Source organism: Tachypleus tridentatus, chromosome 3 (genome assembly GCF_004210375.1).
Source record: "Tachypleus tridentatus isolate NWPU-2018 chromosome 3, ASM421037v1, whole genome shotgun sequence".
Classification (NCBI taxonomy): domain Eukaryota; kingdom Metazoa; phylum Arthropoda; class Merostomata; order Xiphosura; family Limulidae; genus Tachypleus; species Tachypleus tridentatus.
The window spans coordinates 74286428-74308695 of record NC_134827.1 but is presented as its reverse complement, the minus strand read 5'-3'; the positions used below and the strand labels follow the sequence as shown (position 1 = coordinate 74308695).

The 22268-nt window shown below is 35.1% G+C and overlaps 1 protein-coding gene across 2 annotated transcripts in view; it reads right to left on the bottom strand.

The window, feature by feature from the left end:
• The window catches only part of LOC143247195 (putative fatty acyl-CoA reductase CG5065), a 31236-nt gene that overhangs the window by 4212 nt on the left and 4756 nt on the right, over window positions 1–22268 (bottom strand). Inside the window, exons 1-10 of one of the 2 annotated variants that reach the window (XM_076494861.1) lie at window positions 19988–22208; window positions 18839–18999; window positions 15230–15346; window positions 12529–12704; window positions 8607–8679; window positions 7054–7160; window positions 5578–5755; window positions 5127–5171; window positions 3478–3596; window positions 1060–1299 (exon numbers count right to left, since the gene is read on the bottom strand). In XM_076494861.1, the coding sequence (XP_076350976.1) occupies window positions 1060–1299; window positions 3478–3596; window positions 5127–5171; window positions 5578–5755; window positions 7054–7160; window positions 8607–8679; window positions 12529–12704; window positions 15230–15346; window positions 18839–18967 (1184 nt within the window). In that variant the 5' untranslated portion in view covers window positions 18968–18999; window positions 19988–22208. Of the gene's footprint in view, window positions 1–1059; window positions 1300–3477; window positions 3597–5126; window positions 5172–5577; window positions 5756–7053; window positions 7161–8606; window positions 8680–12528; window positions 12705–15229; window positions 15347–18838; window positions 19000–19987; window positions 22209–22268 lie in introns of those variants that run through there. The other variant, XM_076494860.1, reaches the window with a different exon arrangement.

Below are 22268 nucleotides of genomic sequence, written 5' to 3'. Positions count from 1 at the left end.
TTTATGTGCCACTTTGTCAAAAGTTTTCTAAAAATCCAGATACACCAAATATACACCCTTACCCTCATTTACATAATCAATGAATGACCTTTTCAAAATATGTCATAAGATTTGTAAGACAGTTTTATCCCTCAGTGAATCCATGTTCAGTATCCATTTAAACTGTGTTAAATGTCTTTGCAAAGTACGCTTCATCATATTTTATAAAACTTTCCCATAACTAATGTAAGACTAATGGGAAAGCTTTTACTACTTCCCTTGAAGCTAATTTCCAATCTGTTGATACTTGACCACTAATCAAGGACTTACCAAAAATTGTGGCAAGTGAGTGATATATCCAGTTCTTTACCTCCTATTAAATCTTCTGGTGGAAATGTTATCTGGCTCAGGAGACTTATCATTCTTAAACTTCCCAGTTTTATTTTAACAAGCTCAGAATTTATGTAACTGTTTTGTTCAACCTTGTTTTCATCTGTCAATTGCTCAAATTATGTCTATTTGAATAGTTTTGTTCGAGTTTGCTTATTGATCATACATATTTTACTTTGTATAAAACCTGTGTACGTGAGAACAATGGCACTAGCGATCCAAACATTGAATTTGTTTGAGAAAATGTATCTTTCCTGTAAAAAATGCAATTTGTAAAAACGATTTGTTTGTTTGCCTTTGAATAATATATTGTATATCCATGTTCCTCATTTCACAGTTTTTAATAAACTATCGGAAATGTTTCATTGTTTGTTTCTTCTTGAATTTTACCCAAAGGTACATGAGAGTTATCTATGCTAGCCCTCTCTAATTGGCAGTGTAAGATTAGAAAGAAGGCAGCTAGTCATCACTGCCCACCGCCAACTCTTGGGCTACTCTTTTGCCAACGAATAGTGGGATTGACCGTACCATTAAATTGAAGCGTGAATAAAAAACACTTTTAATTTTTTAATACTAATTGGATTTGATCATTAGACATATTTTTGAGACAAATATAACCACTCCGTCCCAGTTTTATTACAACTCTAAATTTCAGGTTACTAAAGTTAAAATAGTCATCTGAAAATTTACCCAGTCTTGTGGCCTAGAAGTTCTGCCAGAAAGTCCACTACTTTTGCTGGTAATTCATGGTTGACGACTTCACAGAGACGATTAAGGAAACGATTAGTCTTGAAACTACCACCAGGGTACCGGAAAACCTCCATACTTGGATACATAAGGATGAAAGGACGTGCAAGTTTTTCTATTTCACTCCATGTGATCTTTTTAATAGAACTGGACGTACAGTTGTACACCATCACACTCACTGGCCTGAAAAAGGGCGGGAAGAAAAATGACACATATAGATATTTTTGGAAGAATTGTTTGTTGAGACTGAATAAATATAAATATATTTTTTCCAATTGACTTGTCTGAGTACAGTTTAGTAAAGTAGATTACTAAAGCAAACCTTTACGAAATTTAATGTTATTAATTACAAATAATTAATTAGTAAATGATGCAGTTTTTTAAGTTATTGAATGCAGTACAAAACCGCTCTCAATTTTGAAGTGATAGATTAGAGGGTAAGCAGTAAGTCAACGACATCCAATGCTACGTGGGATAGTTTTTACCAACCTTTAGTGGATTGACCGTTACATTATAACGCTCTCATTGTTGAAAGGATGGGTATGTTAGGTGATAGGATTTAAACACGCATTACACTCGTATGAATGACATAACTGTCGCATGTGAACGAGATGGTACGTCAGGCGCACAAATTAAACATTTTTCTCCATTTTCTTCTCGTCCAGAATAATGCAGGCTCTTGATGGTTTTACTGCCTTGACATTTTTACATGTTATAAAATAATTTTATATGCTGAATTCGAAAATGTTATCCATTTTGCTCCATCACGTACAGATTTTTCATCGAAAGTCATATGTTCTTTTAAAGAAGTGAATAATCTTTCACTAAAATCAGTTCACATTTTGTTATGATTAAAATGTTGACAGCAGCTGACTATAGAACATTGAATATGAATGTTTGGTTCACACAAAGAAAGTCCTATTACCTCAACCTGACATAACACTAGGCTTGATGAAACAGTTTGTAAAGGCCTTAGACAAAGATGGCGACTGTTTGAAGTATCCGTCTTCAAATGAACAGTTCAAAACAATGATGAAAGTTGAAAAGAAGCATAGATTGCTTTTAATTTTATCGCCAAATTTTTCGGAAACAACAAGGATCCAACTTACAAAAACATTGTCAGTAACATGCTTGATAAACTGAAACAGTTTAGTCGTAATATCATTTTATAAGTTCATTCCTTACACTCACATATTGAATTACTTCCCTGAAAATCTCAGCTTTGTTATCTAGAGCAAAGTGGAAGGGTTTCATCAAATTATTAGAAAAATGAAGAGGCGGTATTAGAGAAGGTGGAACATCAGCATGATGGTTGATTACTGGTAGTCATTGAAACGAGATGTTCCAGGTACAATATATATATATATATATATATATATATATAAACACCACAATATGCAGTTTTTATACTAAAAGACGTAGATTTCACATGAAAAAATCATAATGTATGGGAACACACATTGATTTGACATTATTTTCCGAATTTGCTTAAATGAATTATGGAAAATCCGTTATTAATACCAAAATACCTTTAGGGAACAGCAGATAGCCCGATGGAGCTTTGCTATAAGAAAACATACAGACACCTTTAAGAAAGTTTAAATTGGTAGGGCTGTTCTAATTCATAGTAAGATTCGTCATTAAAGAAAAGCGCGAATATCCACAAACAAAATAACAGCAACACAAAAGAAGGCCCAGCATGGTTAGATAGTTAGGCGGCGTTCGACTCGTAATCTGAAGGTCGCGAGTTCGAATGTCCGTCACACCAAACATGTTTTCCCTTTCACCCGTGAGGACGTTATAATGTTTCTGTCAATCCCACTATTTGCTGGTGAAAAAGTAGGCTAGAAATTGGTGGTGGGTGGTGATGACTAGTTGCCTTCCCTTTAGTCTTGCACTACTAAATTAGTGCCGGTTCGCGCAGATAACCCTCATAAAGCTTTGCGCGAAATTTAAAAACCAAACCAGAAAAGTAAATATATTAAATGTTAGTCCTATTTTTTTCAAAGGTTCTTTCCTTAAACCTTGAGTTGTTTTGTACAACACAAAAGGCCATCTAAGATGTGGCCACTGCAGATGTGAAATACTGATATTTTGGGGGTTTAAACTCTATGGTTTATTGCTGAGCCACAAAAAAAATCTGATATTAAAGACTTGGTAAGTGTTTGAGTCATATAGCAATGTGGTGAATGAATTTTAGTTACAATAAGATAACAAATACTGAGACTTATCATAGTCAATGGCTGTTACTAGTCTGTTCCAAATATTTCATTAAACCTTTATGATACAACTTCACTAAATCAGGTATTCATGCCTGTATTGGTAGGCATTGCCAACATTTTGATCAACTTTAATTCTGACCTTTGTATTTCTAGTTGCCATGCAGCACATATCATCAAGTTTACCACTATGTCCACAGGAATGACGTCAGCAGCTACACCAGGATTGACCATCATCGTCCGCAGAATTCCTTTACCAGTCTGCAAATATTTATTTCCGTTGGCTATTTTACGTCTGTAGTATTTCTGTACTTAGATTTTTATGCTGTTATTCTCTTTCACAGTAACACTCCAATCCCTACATTTTATGTTCCTACGTACTGTAAACTAGTTGGGTTTCAGAGTACTCAAATGCAAAGAGTTCAAGTAACTGATCGCTATGAAACGGTTAGATCAACATAGGTCAAAATAAAAGTAATGGGTAAGGTCTGAAGAAGTAAAAATTACAGAGGAATTAAAACATTATTTTAGAAAGAAAAAAGTTACCGAAATGAAAAAAACTAATTGAAAGGAATTTCTTATAAGCATAGAAAACAAAAATTCGGAGAAAGTGATTTTAAAGACACGTTAATGAATACACTCACTGAACAAATACGAATTCAAAGAAATTTGTTGTAAAGCGCAAAGCTACACGACAAGCTATATGAGCTACACCCACCACAAGTATCGACACTAGATTTTTGACGTTATGAACCATCAGACATACCGCTGAACTACTGGGGGACCTTCAATGAATTTTCAATATGGAATAAAGAATGAATTCAAGAGAAGTAATTTGAGATTTAGGGAAGATCATTTCAGGGACCTCACACTGGTGGTTAGAGCACTTGAATAGCAATCTCATTACCGAAAATGCTCGACTTTTCAGTCGTAAGGACTTTACAATGTAATGATAAATCCATTCTTCGTTGATTAAAAAGTGGCCCAAGAGTTGACATTGGATGATGATGACTAGTTGCCTTCCCTCCAGCCGTTCACTGATAAATTAGGGTCGAGTAGCTCAGATAACCCTCGTGTAGCTTTACACGAAATTCAAAATCAAACCATTATTCAGACATGATGAAATAACAGGTTCGAAGAAGATGGTTAAAGAGTTATAATCTGAAGTGACAAAAGATTCAAAGAAGGAGAGTAGTAAACACAAAATAATAGAAGATCAGAGAAGAATGGTCATAAATGGAGAGCAATAGAAGACCAGAGAAGGATGGTCATGAATGGAGAACAATAGACGATCAGAGAAGAATGGTCATGAATGGAGAACAATAGAAGATCAGAGAAGGATGGTCATAAATGGAAAACAATAGAAGATCAGAAAAGGATGGTCCCGAATGGAGAACAATAGAAGATCAGAGAAGGATGGTCATAAATGTAGAACAATAGAAGATCAGAGAAAGATGGTTATAAATGGAGAACAATAGATGATCAGAGAAGGATAGTTATAAATGGAGAACAATAGATGATCAGAGAAGGATAGTTATAAATGGAGAACAATAGATGATCAGAGAAGGATAGTTATAAATAGTGAATAACAGAAGATCAGTGAAGGAATGTGATGATAATTGAGGAAAAGACATATAAATAAACAAACAGTAATTTAAGTTACAAGAAGAACAGGTATAAACATAAAGTAATAGATCACTCACGTTATCTTCAATATTTGTATCAATATATCATAAAAATCATCTAATGTTTAATTATTTAGGATATAAACTTTAACCTCTGATAGCTTACCGCAACTATAAAACCTGATGGACCATTCAGGTTATCCACCCAACCCTAAAAAAAAAGGAAACTGTACGTTATTAAATTTCAAGTGCAATAATGTATGAAAAATCTTACACTAATATTATTACAACAGATGAAGACGAAACACATTGTGATGAGCCATTGGAAGAATATAGGGGTTTGTAACAAAAACACACTGCGGTTTGTGATTTTAACAATGGTGGTCTGTGACTATTGATAACAAGTCATTCTCTCAACAATAGTGTTTTGTTACTATTGTTAACAGGCCATTCTCTCAATAATGGTGTTCTGTGAAGTTTCTTACTTAACGAACTTTTTGCAAACAGTACTTAATCTAATGATTTAAAGATACAATATTTTAATAAATAACATAGTTTTAACTAATTATAACAGATATGTAGTAGGTTTTAAGTATAATGCGCCAAAATATACTCGCTGGAACGGGCTCTTTCCATGATGCTGTTATAATGGAAGGTCGGATTACAGCTACTGGTAGCCCTCTGGCATCATCTACCAGCACATTTTCAGCCAGAGCCTTGGTATAATGATAAACAGACGGTCTTCCTTGCAGCAGAGGAATGAAGAGAGAATCAAGTGAGCTCTCCGACATCCATCTGAGAAAAAAGTTAAAACAGTAATATCGAATAATTGTTGTTAGGACAGGATATACAAGTTAAATCTTAAGTAAAAGTCGTCTATTGTACGAGATATTTTGTTTCAATTTAGGAAACATCCAGGGCGGCATTTATTGACGTTAGGTTTCAGTTGACTAATAATTGAGGCTTTTTTTATTTTTGTCCTATTAACGATGTTCTCATCACATGATAAAAATAAATTCAGAAAATAATAATAAATCACTCAGAAAACTGAGGGACATTAGTAAGAAAGTAAATCGCTTATTTACATGCTTCTGAACATACCAAAAGTTCCTTTTTCTAATAACAATGCTGTCTGTGAATACTGACGCCTCCAGTGGCACAGCAGCAAATCTGGAGGCCTATACTGTCATAAAATGGGTTTTGATACTCGAGGTGGGCAGAGCAAATAGCCCTTTGTATAGCTTTGTGTTTATTAACCAAACAACACTGAAAGTATGAGGGGAGGTACGATACGTGCGCATGTACATGGGTGTAAATTGTACTTCACATGAATCTAGGGTAACACAGTACTCAGCAGTTGTAAGTGGTATATACATAAGTCGATGATTCGTGGGTTAACATTAGATTACCTATACGCGTCTATATGAACTCCCAATTTGCTAATAGGTCCATGACTTTGCTAACTATAAGATTCCTTGTAAAACGTGAGTCACGCAAAAAAGTAAATAAACACCACCAACATTTGAATTAATTCAGTTAACTACTCCTGTGCGCCTTCTATATTTGTTAAATAAACACGTCATTCATTTCACTCAATATTTTGATAAATTACTTAGACCGTAATCGTGCAATGTGTACATCCTGTTGATACAAAAAGTAGTTCGTGTATTCGAGGGTTAAAAAGCTTTATTTAACAAAACTTTTCATGTTATTGGAACTCTAAGATTGTGATAAACGTATTTACATATAAACAACTTAAAGAAATGCTACAAGACAATACATGTATATGAGAATAAAATGAAGGACATATGCAAAAATCTATAGAGGAAAAACCGATTTTCTACAAAAAGGGGATTCTACGGAAGAATCTGGAGGGACATGTCCCCTCGAATACATCTTATTTTTCGCTGCATTTTGATAGTATCCGATACTGTTTTTACACGTGTTAAATAAGCTTTATACATAAACAGGTGTGATTTAGGATCCCTCCTTCCCTTCTTGCACACTGCATGAAAATACACCTCTTACATTTTTGTTACCCCACACAGTCGTAAGTTTCATATCAATTATGCACAGTAAAAAAAAATACTCACTCAGTGGCGTCGATGATTTTTTTAGGAGAAACTGATTCTGTGTATACGACCTCGTCTATCTGTTGAAGGTTACAGTTACAGTACGCTGAAGACACGTGTATCAAGGCCTAGTCAAAGAAAATTAAAAATAATATCTTATACAAGTGAGTAACTGATTAAACGAACGATATTTGTATATGTATAATCATACACAGATTGATTTCGTCATATTAAAACAAATTTTAAATATCATCACGCCATTTCGCCACATCCCGTCATACTGCATCTTGACAATATCCCTGCAGCGTAATTTCTATTGTAAAAATGTCCGTGGTAAGGTTAATATTTTAAAGTACACCCCAATTTCACGTGACTTATTGATATGCATATTTAAATAAAACGTTTTCATAAAACAAACTAATATATATTTGTACTTAATGGTTCGTGATTGAATTAACGTAGATATATCGCTTAATGCAATTCTTCATATAATGTTGTATTCATAACTAATTAATATTTTGAGCCAAAACTACAGAATTCCATTACCAAACAATAAGAACAGAAATAAGCGAGACATCCAAAAAGAGACCAAACATTTTTTTAAAGAAGTATATTACATTATTTGTTTTTACAACCTCTAAAAAAGCTTTATTCTTTATTTTTATGGTGTAAAATGTAACAAAAGGTAACCAAAAATATTTTAAACTAAGTAGTTTGGACATTACAAAAATTGTAGTAGGGTGAAGCTGAATTATTATTATCTTCGAATCAGACAACTTAGTGCACACTTGTTTTATTGTCATGCTCAAAGGGTAACAAGAAGTCGTCTGCGCTGTCACCACCACGCGGAATCGTGTACTGGCTTTTAGCGTTATATAAAATAAATTCATGGGAGAAAGTATATCTTACTTTACTAAAAAAAATACAATTATGTGATATTCAGTAAAGTTATTGGTAGCTATGGCGACTCAACCTGCTCCACCTTACAACACATTGTTGCAGGTGTTCAGTGATTTCCGGTGTAGATAAGGTACGGGAGGGAGGAGGAAAAACAGTAGTTTTTTTAAGTTCTCTTCGCTCTCAGGTTTGTTTTTGTTTTTTCAGTAACATCATAATTTCGCCACATATTGTCACGCTCTGTCTAAAAAACAGGCATCTTGACAATTTCCTGCAGCATAATTTATATTGTAAAAGTGTCTCCGTCATAGACTAACATTTTAAAGCAGACCACTCCAGCACAATTATTTAAATGACATTTATTAGTTTAAGAAAGTTTTTTTTCTATTTAATAGAACTATTCATCCAAAAGATTTTCTTTGTAAAGAGATATCAATTGTATAAACTGCTATATTGTAACAAACACTAGTCAAAAATGAGAAAAAAACGAGTATTTAATCAAATATTTAGATGGTCTTAGGAAATGTGTGTGTGTGTTTTCTTATAGCAAAGTCACATCGGGCTATCTGTTGAGTCCACCGAGGGAAATCGAAACCCTGATTTCAGGGTTGTAAATCCGAAGACTTACCGCTGTACCAGTTAGAGACAACATGTAAAAATATACCTAGAAAACTTACCGTTAAGTGTTTCATTTTATGACATAATTCCAAAACTCTCTTTGTTCCAACAACGTTGATATTAACAGATACCCTGAAATATAAAAAAGACCCTTAAAGTTATCTGAACTTTTGTAGCATATACACCAACAAATAAATAAAACAACATAAAAAATTTATCAGTTGAGTGTTTGTTTGTCTGCAGTTAAGCAAAAGGCTACATAAAGGTATATCTGTGCTCTGCTCATCACTAGTATCGAAATTCAATTTCTATAGTCTCAAGTAGGCAAACATTACTTTAGCAGCTTTAGTATTCGAAATTAAAGAAACATACAACAAAATATTATCTATAACACTTGTAGCAACAATATAATATTATCTACCACACTTGTAACAACAATATAATATTGTCTATCACACTTGTAACAACAATATAATATTGTCTATCACACTTGTAACAGTATGTATTGCAGTAACAAAGCCTGATTGCTATGACGCTCGACTCCTAATCTGAGGGTCGCGGATTCGAATCCCCGTCCCACTGAACATGCTCGCCCTTTCAACTGAGGTAGCGTTATAATGTTACGGTCAATCCCATTGTTCGTTGGTATAAGAGTACCCCAAGAATTGCAGTAAGTGGTGATGACTAGCTGCCTTCCCTCTAGTCTATAACTGCTAACTCAGGACGGCTAGCACAGATAGCCCTCGTGTAGCTTCGCACGAATTTGAAACAAATTAATCCAGTATTCGAATTTGAGTGTGTTGTTGTTTCTGGCTCATTCCATAATATAGTACCCCTCTTTTCTATGTAAAACCCAAAACACCGTTTTCCATATGGTGGATATCACTGTAAAAGCGCTACCTTCTCAGCTGATCATTAAATAATTTAAAGACAAGATTAATGTTAAGGGTTATAAGCAAAATAGATTTTATTTCCCTCCTTATATATCATTTTGTGTGTGGCACAAGACAGCACCGTTTCATTTACCTTCCTCACTCTAGGAGAGTAATCTAAATTGTTGACATTTCTGTTTTCTAAATAAACATCTAAAGTTTCTCTTATTATAATTGCACATGGGACAAGACCCACTAACCAGACATTAAATTATTGTTTTCCAGGAAAGATAAGTGTGACGTTACACGGCTGTCTTGTCTGTGAAAATATCGTGTAATGCCATTACTTCTCTGTCTCTACGTTCAAACCAATACAGTTTCAGGTCACCTCTTTGAAGCGTATGCCATGAGCAATCTGGACTTATTTATGTATTGTTTTATAATATTTATAGCCAGACACTCTCCTATTGGGCAGCTTTTCTGAGGTTTTTTTATAGATATATAGAAATTTAAGGAGCATTCACACGGTTTTTTTTTCATTTAACTTTTAAAGACTTTCTTTAGTGAGGTCAGGTTATTTCTGCTTAAGTTTACAGCTTACGAGGGATTCACACTAAAATGTTGAGCTAGAGCTATTAGAGGCCTCTGTCCACACTCCTTCTGTTTTAACCATTCACAAAAAAACACACCACATTTTTGTGTTAATGTATTACGTATTAACCATCCCGGCTGGAGTACAGAAAATGATGGATCAACGCACTCTGCTTATTGGTCCTCATGTTTAGCGAGGTTTTAGTTTCGTATAAAGCTACTAGAGGGTTATCTGTGCTATGCCCACGACGCCTATCAAACCTTGTTGCTTGCGTTGTAAGACCGAAGACATACTGCTGTGCCACTAGTGAGCTATTATGAAGCTACTAGAGGCTGTGTGTGTGTTTTTTTTTTCTTATAGCGAAGCCACATCGGGTTATCTGCTTAGCTCACAGAGGGGAATCGAACCCCTGATCTTAGCATTGTAAATCCGTAGACGTATCGCTGTACTAGAGGGCTATTTGATGATAGACCAAAGGGAAGGCAGCTAGTCCACACCACAACACTTGCTATACTCTTTACCAAGAAACACTGGAATCGATCGTCAATATCAACACCCTCATGGCTGAAAGAAATAATTTTCAGTGACAGGTTTTAATCCTGCAGATTGCGACTGGAGCATCCTAACCCCCAGACAACCTGGCAGGTGAATCCTACGAGTTACTCTACGGGACATCCGTGGTCCAAAAATATCACATTTCTATGGATTCACGAAATAAGGAGTCTATTGCTTTCGTTCAATCTGACTTCGTTAATTTTTACCATTTCATTTTGCTGAGATTTCGTATAAGTGTTCTGTTTTAAACAAACTTACTGGAAGTTTCACATTTGTTAACTACTGTATATTGTTGAATTACAAGTCAGAAAGTGTGATACATTCTAGAAGAGTTACAAATCAGAAAGTGTGATACATTCTCGAACAATTACTTCGTATATTGTTGAATTACAAGTCAGAAAGTGTGATACATTCTAGAACAATTACGTCGTATACTGTTGAATTACAAACAATTAAAATATTTCGTATTCTCCCACAAGACACCAAAAACACGAATGTCGTTTAGGTATTAATTACTTACGTAAAACATTAAGTTATTCCATTTCATTTGTTAAACATTATCCGAATACTTAGCACTTGTGTTGACATAACGATTGAAGAACGGACGAAATGTGTAAAAACTAACAGGAAAACTTGGGCAACACATGCGCTCCATAGACAGCTGAGAAATACAGTTTCAAGCAATGTTGTATAGAGTTCCACTGAGTAACAGTCCATACAACTAGCTTGATGATTCGCCACTTTTTCTGAGCGCTGACGTACAGGTAATTCAAATAAAAATAATAAATAACATAAATAATTAATCTTAACCAACTTAATTGAGGATACAAAGTTATTTGTTAAGCTCCTGAACTTACAATATAAAAATTCGGAGTTTGATTCCCGTGGTAGACAAAGCTCAGATAGTCCATTGTGTAATTTTGCGCTAAAATTAGTCCCGATAATGGCAGACACAGTCCAGTTGCCATACTTTAATTTTTAAGTTCTTGCAAGGTGAAACCACCTTTCTCGTCTAGGTTTATGATTGGGGGTTGTAACACGAGAAATTACATTTTTGTAAACTTACCGCGCGAACAGGTGAGTAATTGAGACGATCTTGAAAACTAGGGTTAGTTAAATAAGCTTAAACTTTTCCGGAATTAAAATTGTACACAAGTTAGATTAATTGGAAAATAACAGGTTTCCTGTCTTCACTATAAACCAACAGCAACTGAACAACTAAATTACCATCTTAAGCCTAATACCCTACTGCTACTTTACATGTGGTTTATTAGACATGCATGCTGTCTAAAGTAATTATAATTTAAACCAATTAAATAATGGCACATCAGAGCAGAAACAACAGTTTTGATTTTAATCTAGATCATAAAATTTCATTGTTGGAACTATTGTTCTGGTTTTACTATTAAGGTTGTTCTATTTACAATATCAAACATCGCTGTTTCTAATTATGAACTTATAAGATGGAAGGAAATCAAATAGTTAAAACATTTCATTAACTATTGAACTACTAATGGCTGACCGAATACGAGGATTTGACCGTCACTCGTATAACGCATCAAAGGTACTGAGTAAGTGAATGCGAACAATAAACCATCGGATTTCTGGAGTCTTGGGCAGATATTTTGGAGGGAATTTATAATATCACTTTGAAGCATAAATTAGGTAAAATCCGACCAGACTATCATATGGTAGCGTTTGTTACGTATTACAAAGCTATAGTATAACACTCCCATTTTAAACGCGAACAAAAAAAAGAAAAAGAAGTAAACCCAGGACATCACAGAATAACGAAGATGGATAATTCTAAAGAAAACAAACATGGATTATGGGTTGTTATTGTTTGTTTTGAAATTTTATACGTTTGCTGTTAACCGCAAGGGACTAAAAGAATTATCTGTGATCTGCCCATTGCGGGTATCGAAACCCAAATTTAGCGAATGAAACAACGAAAATACTTACTTAAAAGAATCATCAAATCTGACTGTAGCTGCACAGTGAAAGACCACAGACACGTTATTCAACAAGAGAGCTTCGTCTGAAAAATTAATCCCGAGGCCATTTTCCGTGACGTCACCAGTTATAGGCACAATCTTTGTTATAGCAGATGGCTTCTCTTTTAAAACTTTGTCGAAAGCCTTAATTTCCAAAACAGGAAGTTCAATTAAAGAAAGATTCTGAATATGAGTATATATATATACATCAGGTCATCCCACAAGTAATGTCTATGTAAATACGAAGATATTAAAGTAAAGACTTTAATACTTTTGGAGATAAATCACCTTAAAATAGTTTCATTACCTTATATTTCAAATGTACGGATTAATGACAAATTACTGCAGGGTATTTTGAAAGGAACATAAAAGACGAGAATAGAATGCAACAAAACACACACAGTAAATATATTTATCATATCTCAAATAAAGACGAATTTGCAAATCAAAAAGTCCACAGATGACACGATTCATTTTCAATACGTAGACTATGTAGTCACATGACCAACAGCTTTTACAGTTAACAGGTTGTGCAGTATATAAAATATCTCGTGTTTTTTTTTTGATTTTCATTCTTTGATGTTTTCGGGGACATGTCGCACATCAATAACTTTAAAATACCCAATGCACACACCCTCACCCAAATGGTTCAACAACAAATCTGAAAGCTCGTAACGCTATAAATAAGGTTTCGATATCCGTAAAGAGTAAAGGAAAGATAACTCATTGTGTAGCTTTGGGTTGACTGACCTGCGGGTTGATCTTTATTTAATAAGAGAGTAAAGGAAAGATAACTCATTGTGTAGCTTTGGGTTGACTGACCTGCGGGTTGATCTTTATTTAATAAGAGAGTAAAGAGTAAAGGAAATATAACTCATTGTGTAGCTTTGGGTTGACTGACCTGCGGGTTGATCTTTATTTAATAAGAGAGTAAAGGAAAGATAACTCATTGTGTAGCTTTGGGTTGACTGACCTGCGGGTTGATCTTTATTTAATAAGAGAGTAAAGGAAAGATAACTCATTGTGTAGCTTTGGGTTGACTGACCTGCGGGTTGATCTTTATTTAATAAGAGAGTAAAGGAAAGATAACTCATTGTGTAGCTTTGGGTTGACTGACCTGCGGGTTGATCTTTATTTAAATAAGAGAGTAAAGGAAAGATAACTCATTGTGTAGCTTTGGGTTGACTGACCTGCGGGTTGATCTTTATTTAATAAGAGAGTAAAGGAAAGATAACTCATTGTGTAGCTTTGGGTTGACTGACCTGCGGGTTGATCTTTATTTAATAAGAGAGTAAAGGAAAGATAACTCATTGTGTAGCTTTGGGTTGACTGACCTGCGGGTTGATCTTTATTTAATAAGAGAGTAAAGAGTAAAGGAAAGATAACTCATTGTGTAGCTTTGGGTTGACTGACCTGCGGGTTGATCTTTATTTAATTGAATTAGTAAGTCAGTTTCCACATCAATCGAACATGTGTGTGGCTTCTCTTATGTGAGTGTAGCAGCAGTAGTCACAAATAATTAAAAAAAAATAAGCATTTCTATGTACAGGTGAAGTGGATGAATTAGGAGGCTCGACAAGTGTTCTCAAATCATTGTAAGATTAAGGGTTGGACCAACTCCTCTGATACTAAACACGTTATAATTCTAGTATCATATGGTGCTTGTACGTTGGTCGATAGTTGAATATGAGCGACTAATGTTAGGGTTGTTTGTTTGTTTGTTTTTCTCTACACGAGGGCTATATGTGCTAGCCGTTCCTAATTTAGCAGTGATAGGAAGCTAGTTAACATTACTCACCTAGAACTCTTGGGCTACTCATTTTACCAACGAATAGTGGAATTAACCGTCCTATTACTAACGCCCCCACAGCTGAAAGTGCGAACACGCTTGGTAAATGGATTCGAACCCGCGACCTGCAGGTTCAAATTCGAGCACCCTAATCACCAGGCCTTATTGTTAAATAATCAGTGATGTCGAGAAACCCACTTGTTGCGATATTTATATGCAAAAACGGCTCGTTTGGGTTGAGAAAATATTTTACATAGAAGAGCGAACAACGTTTCGACCTTGAAGGTCGTATGAAGGTCGAAACGTTGTTCGCTCTTCTCTTATCTATTTAACAATAATTTATATCCAAAAACGGCTCGTTTGGGTTGAGAAAATATTTTACATAAAAGAGCGAACAACGTTTCGACCTTGAAGGTCGTATGAAGGTCGAAACGTTGTTCGCTCTTCTATGTAAAATATTTTCTCAACCCAAACGAGCCGTTTTTGGATATAAATTATTGTTAAATAGATTAGATTTTGCATCATTCATTTTATAAGATATAATCTAAAAGAATTCGACCAAAAATAGAAACAATAATGTATAATGTGACACACTGGTATGTATTATATTATTACAGCATATTTTATGTCTGAAAACAAGAAAAATCTAAAGTTTCATAAAGGACCAGGTACATTTGACAGACAGGATTCATCTAAACTTAAAGTTTCATAAAGGACCAGGTACATTTGACAGACAGAATTCATCTAAACTTAAAGTTTCATAAAGGACCAGGTACATTTGACAGACAGAATTCATCTAAACTTAAAGTTTTATAAATGACCAGGTACATTTGACAGACAGAGTTCATCTAAACTTAATGTTTCATAAAGGACTAGGTACTTTTGACAGAAGTAGTTCATCCAAACGCCCTCGGGCCTCTCTGCCATCTTTGGGTCGAAGTAAGACGTAAATAGTCTTCACACTACTACAGGAATATAACAGTTTTTGTACCAAAACCTGAAAAGAAGAAAAACAACCTTTTAATCTCACCGACGGTAAATTTAAAATCATTATTTTCTTTTGAGGACGTCGTTAAATCATAAGAACATGACATATTGAATTGTTACAAAATAAGTCCCGATTCCTTACATGCAGGGCCAATTCGTATCTTTCTTTGTTTCTGTTATTTTCTAAGAAAAAAAAAAGATTAAAAAGCGAATATTTTAGTATTTCTTGTCAATATTAAGACAACAACAGCCATTAGCGAGTATAGACACCAACGCTTAACATAGAATAAGTTAGCAGGTTTTTACGTGATTTTCTGTATAATACGAATGCTACCTTGAAGACCATCAGGAAGACCTCTTCCCCACCCCTGCTGTTCCCGTCCCTTCTTATATGTGTATTACGAAGATAGTTAATTATTTCTATAAATTTCAATAGATAAATAATCTGTCCTCTGATTTTGTTTGTTTTAACTTTTTTTTGGCAACCTAATAAATATATTCTAAACTAGTTATGACCCACCAAAAAGCACATTGAATCGTAAGCACACTGTGTTCTTCAATATAATATTTGTTATTGCGCAGCAGCTGTGGTATGTTTTAAACTAGAATTGTGCTTTCATTCCATCTGTAAATATCACAAACAATGTATCATAGTTTCTATGTTTAAACAATATTTTCATTTATTTTGTTGTTCACGAACCAGTTTTCGGAGAACACCCGTTTCGGTCACTGTGCACCTAATTCTCCAGTTAATGTCATTAAATTGCGAGACTTTTGTTTTTACGAAACTTTCGTTTAAGCTCTTTACTCAACCATCTTTCTTATCAGATAAATTTTACAATTATATGAACTTACAATGAGTTTTAACATTAGCATAGTTTGTGAAGGTTTTCTTACCGCTTGATGCTGATTTGATAAAGCTCTAAACTTACCTGGTTCCACATTTAAGGTTCTTGATAAAGTTCGAATGTTAATTTTTTAGATTTTGTAAGGAAGAAAACACGTTTCGATTTACAAGTGAGCATAAAATATGACTCGATAGATATTTCTAAAAATTAGTTTCCACACTCAATGCTTGATAGTTTTATACAGTAAAATTAATCAGTTTGACCCAACATGGTGACTGCATATCCTAGTCTTGATTGACCGCTGAAAACTCCTATATTTTTCAGCTATGAGGACGTTTAACCGCGGAAGTCAACCCCCCAGTATTCCCGTTGTAAACAAAAGTGCACAACATTCTGGCGTGTTTAGTATATCTCACACTATAATTAAAGTGTCAGTTAAAAGTCTGTATCTGCGTGTGGGTTTCAGTGCTAAATAAAAGTTTGTTTAATTTTCGATTAAAGGTCGCCCAATTACTCGCGCAAACCCGATAGTTCCACTGAAGATGGTTGTGGTTGACCTTTTACCTGGTCGTTTAGCTCACGTGCTGCTTAAGGCGCTATTCAGGCTAGGAATATCACTGTCAATAACAGCTTGTTCTTTTTTTTTTGTAAACGTTATTTAATAAATTTAACAAAACGTATCTCACGAGTGTGTACACCTTTGGTTTATATTACACACACCTTATCTCACGAGTGTGTACACCTTTGGTTTATATTACACAAACACCTTATCTCACGAGTGTGTACACCTTTGGTTTATATTACACAAACACCTTATCTCACGAGTGTGTATACCTTTGGTTTATATTACACAAACACCTTATCTCACGAGTGTGTACACCTTTGGTTTATATTACACAAACACCTTATCTCACGAGTGTGTACACCTTTGGTTTATATTACACAAACACCTTATCTCACGAGTGTGTATACCTTTGGTTTATATTACACAAACACCTTATCTCACGAGTGTGTACACCTTTGGTTTTTATTACACACACACCTTATCTCACGAGTGTGTACACCTTTGGTTTATATTACACACACACCTTATCTCACGAGTGTGTACACCTTTGGTTTATATTACACAAACACCTTATCTCACGAGTGTGTACACCTTTGGTTTATATTACACACACACACCTTATCTCACGAGTGTGTACACCTTTGGTTTATATTACACAAACACCTTATCTCACGAGTGTGTACATCTTTAGTTTATATTACACAAACACCTTATCTCACGAGTGTGTACACCTTTGGTTTATATTACACAAACACCTTATCTCACGAGTGTGTACACCTTTGGTTTATATTACACAAACACCTTATCTCACGAGTGTGTACACCTTTGGTTTATATTACACAAACACCTTATCTCACGAGTGTGTACACCTTTGGTTTATATTACACAAACACCTTATCTCACGAGTGTGTACACCTTTGGTTTATATTACACACACACCTTATCTCACGAGTGTGTACACCTTTGGTTTATATTACACAAACACCTTATCTCACGAGTGTGTACACCTTTGGTTTATATTACACACACACCTTATCTCACGAGTGTGTACACCTTTGGTTTATATTACACAAACACCTTATCTCACGAGTGTGTACACCTTTGGTTTATATTACACACACACCTTATCTCACGAGTGTGTACACCTTTGGTTTATATTACACACACACACCTTATCTCACGAGTGTGTACACCTTTTTCTGGTTTATATTGCACACACACACAATTATCGCATGTCTTCGGACAACTCAAAATCTAACATAATTTTGTTTGTTTTTTGTAGAAAGTACTAGTAATGATTAATGTCCGTCATGTGAGTCTTGTACAAATACAGTTTAGGACTTTATATGGTCGGTGTCCGATGACGGCGTCCATTATTTCTCTTGACAGAACTTGGTCTTACAGCTAACCCCTAGTTACCCTACATATTACCCGAGAGTTTCTAGGGACAGTTTTGTGTTATTATCTCAGAATATATTAACTTGTATAATAGTATCTAATTGTTGTCGGCATGAAATCTGAGACGTGTACAGCCAATCTTTGGTTCTTGGTTGAGTAGAATCTGTGATTTTCTAAAACCAGCCTCCAATTCTTGTTTCTATATAACTTGTCATATTTTAGAACCAACCTCTATTTATTGATTTATTAAAAACCCTTTATTAAAATATATCTCTTAGTTTACTTTTAGGTCACTTCAGTGTTTAAGATATAAGAACAGTTATTATATAATTCAGGTTTATCATATGAGTCCTATTCGTACTTTATCATTAGCAAACCTTATTCTCAAAATTTCAGTATCTTTATAAGTTGCCTCTTAATATACTATACTTCTATAATTAAAAGGTTTACTTCTGTTCAAGCGAAGAGCTAGGCTGTCCACAAGACAGGTATCGAATCCCGATTTTAACTTTATGCTGTCGTTGTTTGTTATTAAACACAGAGCTACTTGAAAGGCTATATGTGTTCTCCCCACCACGGGTATGGAAAGAGGGCTATATTAAAAAGATATAACAAGTTTTAAAATGAAACTACATTATGTACGTGCGTGTTTTATGTTTTAAATCAAGAACACTTTCAATCTAATACATACCTTTCCCACAAATCCCGTAGCTCCAGTTACGAGAACAGCACGGTTTCGGAAGAATGCTCCTATTTCAGAGTCACAGTTACTGTTAACTGGATGTGATGAGAGGGAACCTACTGGATCATTATGTTCCATGGTGCTGACCGCTTCGGACGGTTATTCTTTATCTAAAACAATGCACGTGTTTTCAAAAACAAGCATATTCTCACATATTTATTTATTACCAAAAAAAAAAAAAAACTTTTCTAAACTTTGCTGTCCATCGAAGCAGGCCGGCTCGGTATAGTCAAGTGGTTAGGACTTGCAATATGAGGGTCACGGGTTCGAATCGTTGACCCAAAAAACATGCTCACTCTTTCAGAGGCGTGGATGTTATAATATGACCAGTATTTGTTGGTAAAATAATAGTCCAGGAGTTGGAAGTGGGTGGTGATGACTAGCTTCATTCTTTTTAATCTTACGCTGCTAAATTTGGGACGACTAGAGCATATAGCGCTCATGTAGCTTTTCGCAAAATTAAAAACAAACAAAAAAATGAGGCAGGTCTTCCCTTTTCCCCCGTGGCTCGTTAGAAAGTCTGAAGGCTTATAGCGCTAAAAGATAGGATTTGAATGCGCATTGTGTAACGTTTTCTTTAATAACAAGAACCAAAACAATGCGTTTGTACCACATCAAACGCGGATGTTAAATTCGTGTCGTGACGGAAACGAACGAAACTTTCTACTTTTCTAACACGCGAAAACAAAACCCTATGAGTGCGCAAGAAAGAAACAGCGTATCGTATCTCTCGGCGTCGAAGACGCTATTTTTTCCCCAAAATATGTCTCAAAAATTTACCCTACGTCTTCCAAGCCGAAAATGACATTGTTCACAGGCCTAAAACAGAGCCTAGAGGGGTGTTTCGATACTAGACAGTAATTCAAGCCCCTCTATACGACCCAGAATGAAATATATAAGTGACTTAGGTTTAAATAACAAATAAATAAACAAGAACAGGTCACCGTGCTGTAATACCGACATTCTTTTTAACTCCCCAGGCTTAGAATAATGTTATTACTGATAATCATACATTTTTTCTAGTGATAATATAAAGTACACAAAGGTAGATATGATAAGTCCACAAAAAACAAGAAGTCGGCAAGAGAAGTTACGTACGGTAAATCACTAGACAATCCACACGGTAAATCACTAGACAATCCATGAAACATCTTGGTAAGCTCGGTGGAAGTGCTGAGACCTTATTCTTATATTTATCTTTTTTTTCAAAATTTAGCTAATCAAAATGGGGGTGCCGGGAAATACGGTATGTCAAAGTAACAAAAACCGTTTTCTTGATGACGAGAAATCCACTTGAAATAAAAATGTATCTCAGATCGTAACCTAAAGATCACCTAGGAAGGTCGAAACGTTGTTCTCTCCTTACCAATAAAAGTATTAAAAACCATGTTGTAACGTCTCACGAATTCTCTAAACATCAACAATTCCTCATACAAGTTTGTAACACCAGTAGAGCTCTCTATAATATATATTTTTTTCTCTATATATTCAAGATGTATTGACAGGGCACGTAACATCGTAGTCTACGTAAATTAAATAACGAACGGTGAAGGTTACTTCTACGTTGATTACAATGTTTATTGTTCGCCTTGTATATACGTATCGAAGCGCAATAACAGAAATGGATATTGTGTTGGAACACAACCTAATTGTTAGATAGTAGGTTCAACATTAACGCCACTACTAAGCTGTGCGCATGCGTGGCCGCTTAGCAATGTGATCGCTCAAAAATTAACCACTTGTAATAGTGCCAAGTACAAGACTACAATTTGAAAAATATTATGTCCAAATGTAAAAAAAGAAAAGAAAGAAAAAAGTGCGTGACGGAAAACCGGTGCTCAGAGAAACTTAAAGTCTGTCCTGTACAACGAAAAATTATAGTGAGCATTGCTTAAATTACCAGTAAAATTTATAAAATGGGCCTTATACGATAATTTTTATTTTCGTATTCTGACCCACTTTAATCATGATTTGTAGGCACGTGCCATGCTTCCATTGGAATTCGGAGTTGTGATACATATACGTTACTTTGAAATAAATATTACCGAACTGGGAACACTCAGCGAAAAGAAATGAGGTTAAACCGAAACAGGTTAAACAAGATTCACTTTTCTTCGCCTACTCAGTAGCATGTAGCTGGACTAGTGGTTCGTCCTGTACAGTCAGCTATGATCGTTTCTACACGTTTCGCTATTTCAACGCGTACTGTTGTTTGCTTTTCTCATTTTTACACGAATGTAAATATCTTTTTGTTGTTGTATGGAAGTTGTGAAAAGCTACACGATGGCCGTCTGCACTAGTCTTTTTTTAGTTCTAAACTTATAGAACAGAGAGAGAGAGAAAAAACAGCTAATTAACAAAATCCGCCAACGTTTCTCTAATTGGTTTCTGGAATTTGAAACGAGACGTAAACCATTAATATGGTTTACAGTCCCGCAAGGCATATCCGCTTCAAAATTAATGGAATAATAAAGGTTAATTTCCCAGTGGCATAGCGGTATGTCTGCGGACTTACAACGCTAGAAACCGGCTTTCAATACACGTGGTGGACAGAGCACAAATAGCCCATTGTGTAGCTTTGTGCTTAACCACAAACGAAGAATCAAACCAGCGGCAAGTCTACGAACTCACAACGCTAAAGTCTGGGTGTTCGATTACCCGCTGTCTACATGCAGATAACCCCATGTGGCTTTGCTCTAAAATAAAGAAACAAAGCATTGGCGATGGACCTATACTCAAGCTACACTTTAACAAACAACAAAAAACAATATAAATAAAAGCCTAGGTAAGTCTAGATTCTCCTGCATTATGTGGTGTTAACGTTTATTTGTTGAAGTTTGTTCAAAACTACTTGAAGACTATGTAGGTTAGCCGTCCCTAATTTAGCATTGATATACTAGAAGGAAGGTAATTATACCACCCCACCCACCGCCTACTGTGAGCTGCTGTTTACCAAAGATAAATAGGATCGACCGTCACAGAATAATGCCCCTTCGATTATGTAATGGCTAAAACATAATTCTAATAACAAACACACGAGACTGGTGTTACATAGAATTGCCCCCAACGGCACAACGGTACATCTGAAGACTTATAACAGTAGAAACCGGGTTTCGATACTCGTGTTGGGCATAACACAGATAACTCAATGCGTAGCTTTGTGCTTAACTACAAACAACCAATTGAAATAAAACAGATGCAACCTTAACCAAATTTCTCATGTCTTCGGTATCAAACATATAACTTGACATTTATAACATGCTAATATCCACTGGTGTAGCTGTGGATGTAAACACGTCACCCAAACCTTATGTCAGTATCGTTAAAGTGCACATTAAACAAGCGTTAACAATTTTATTAATGTGGAGAAATACAACTC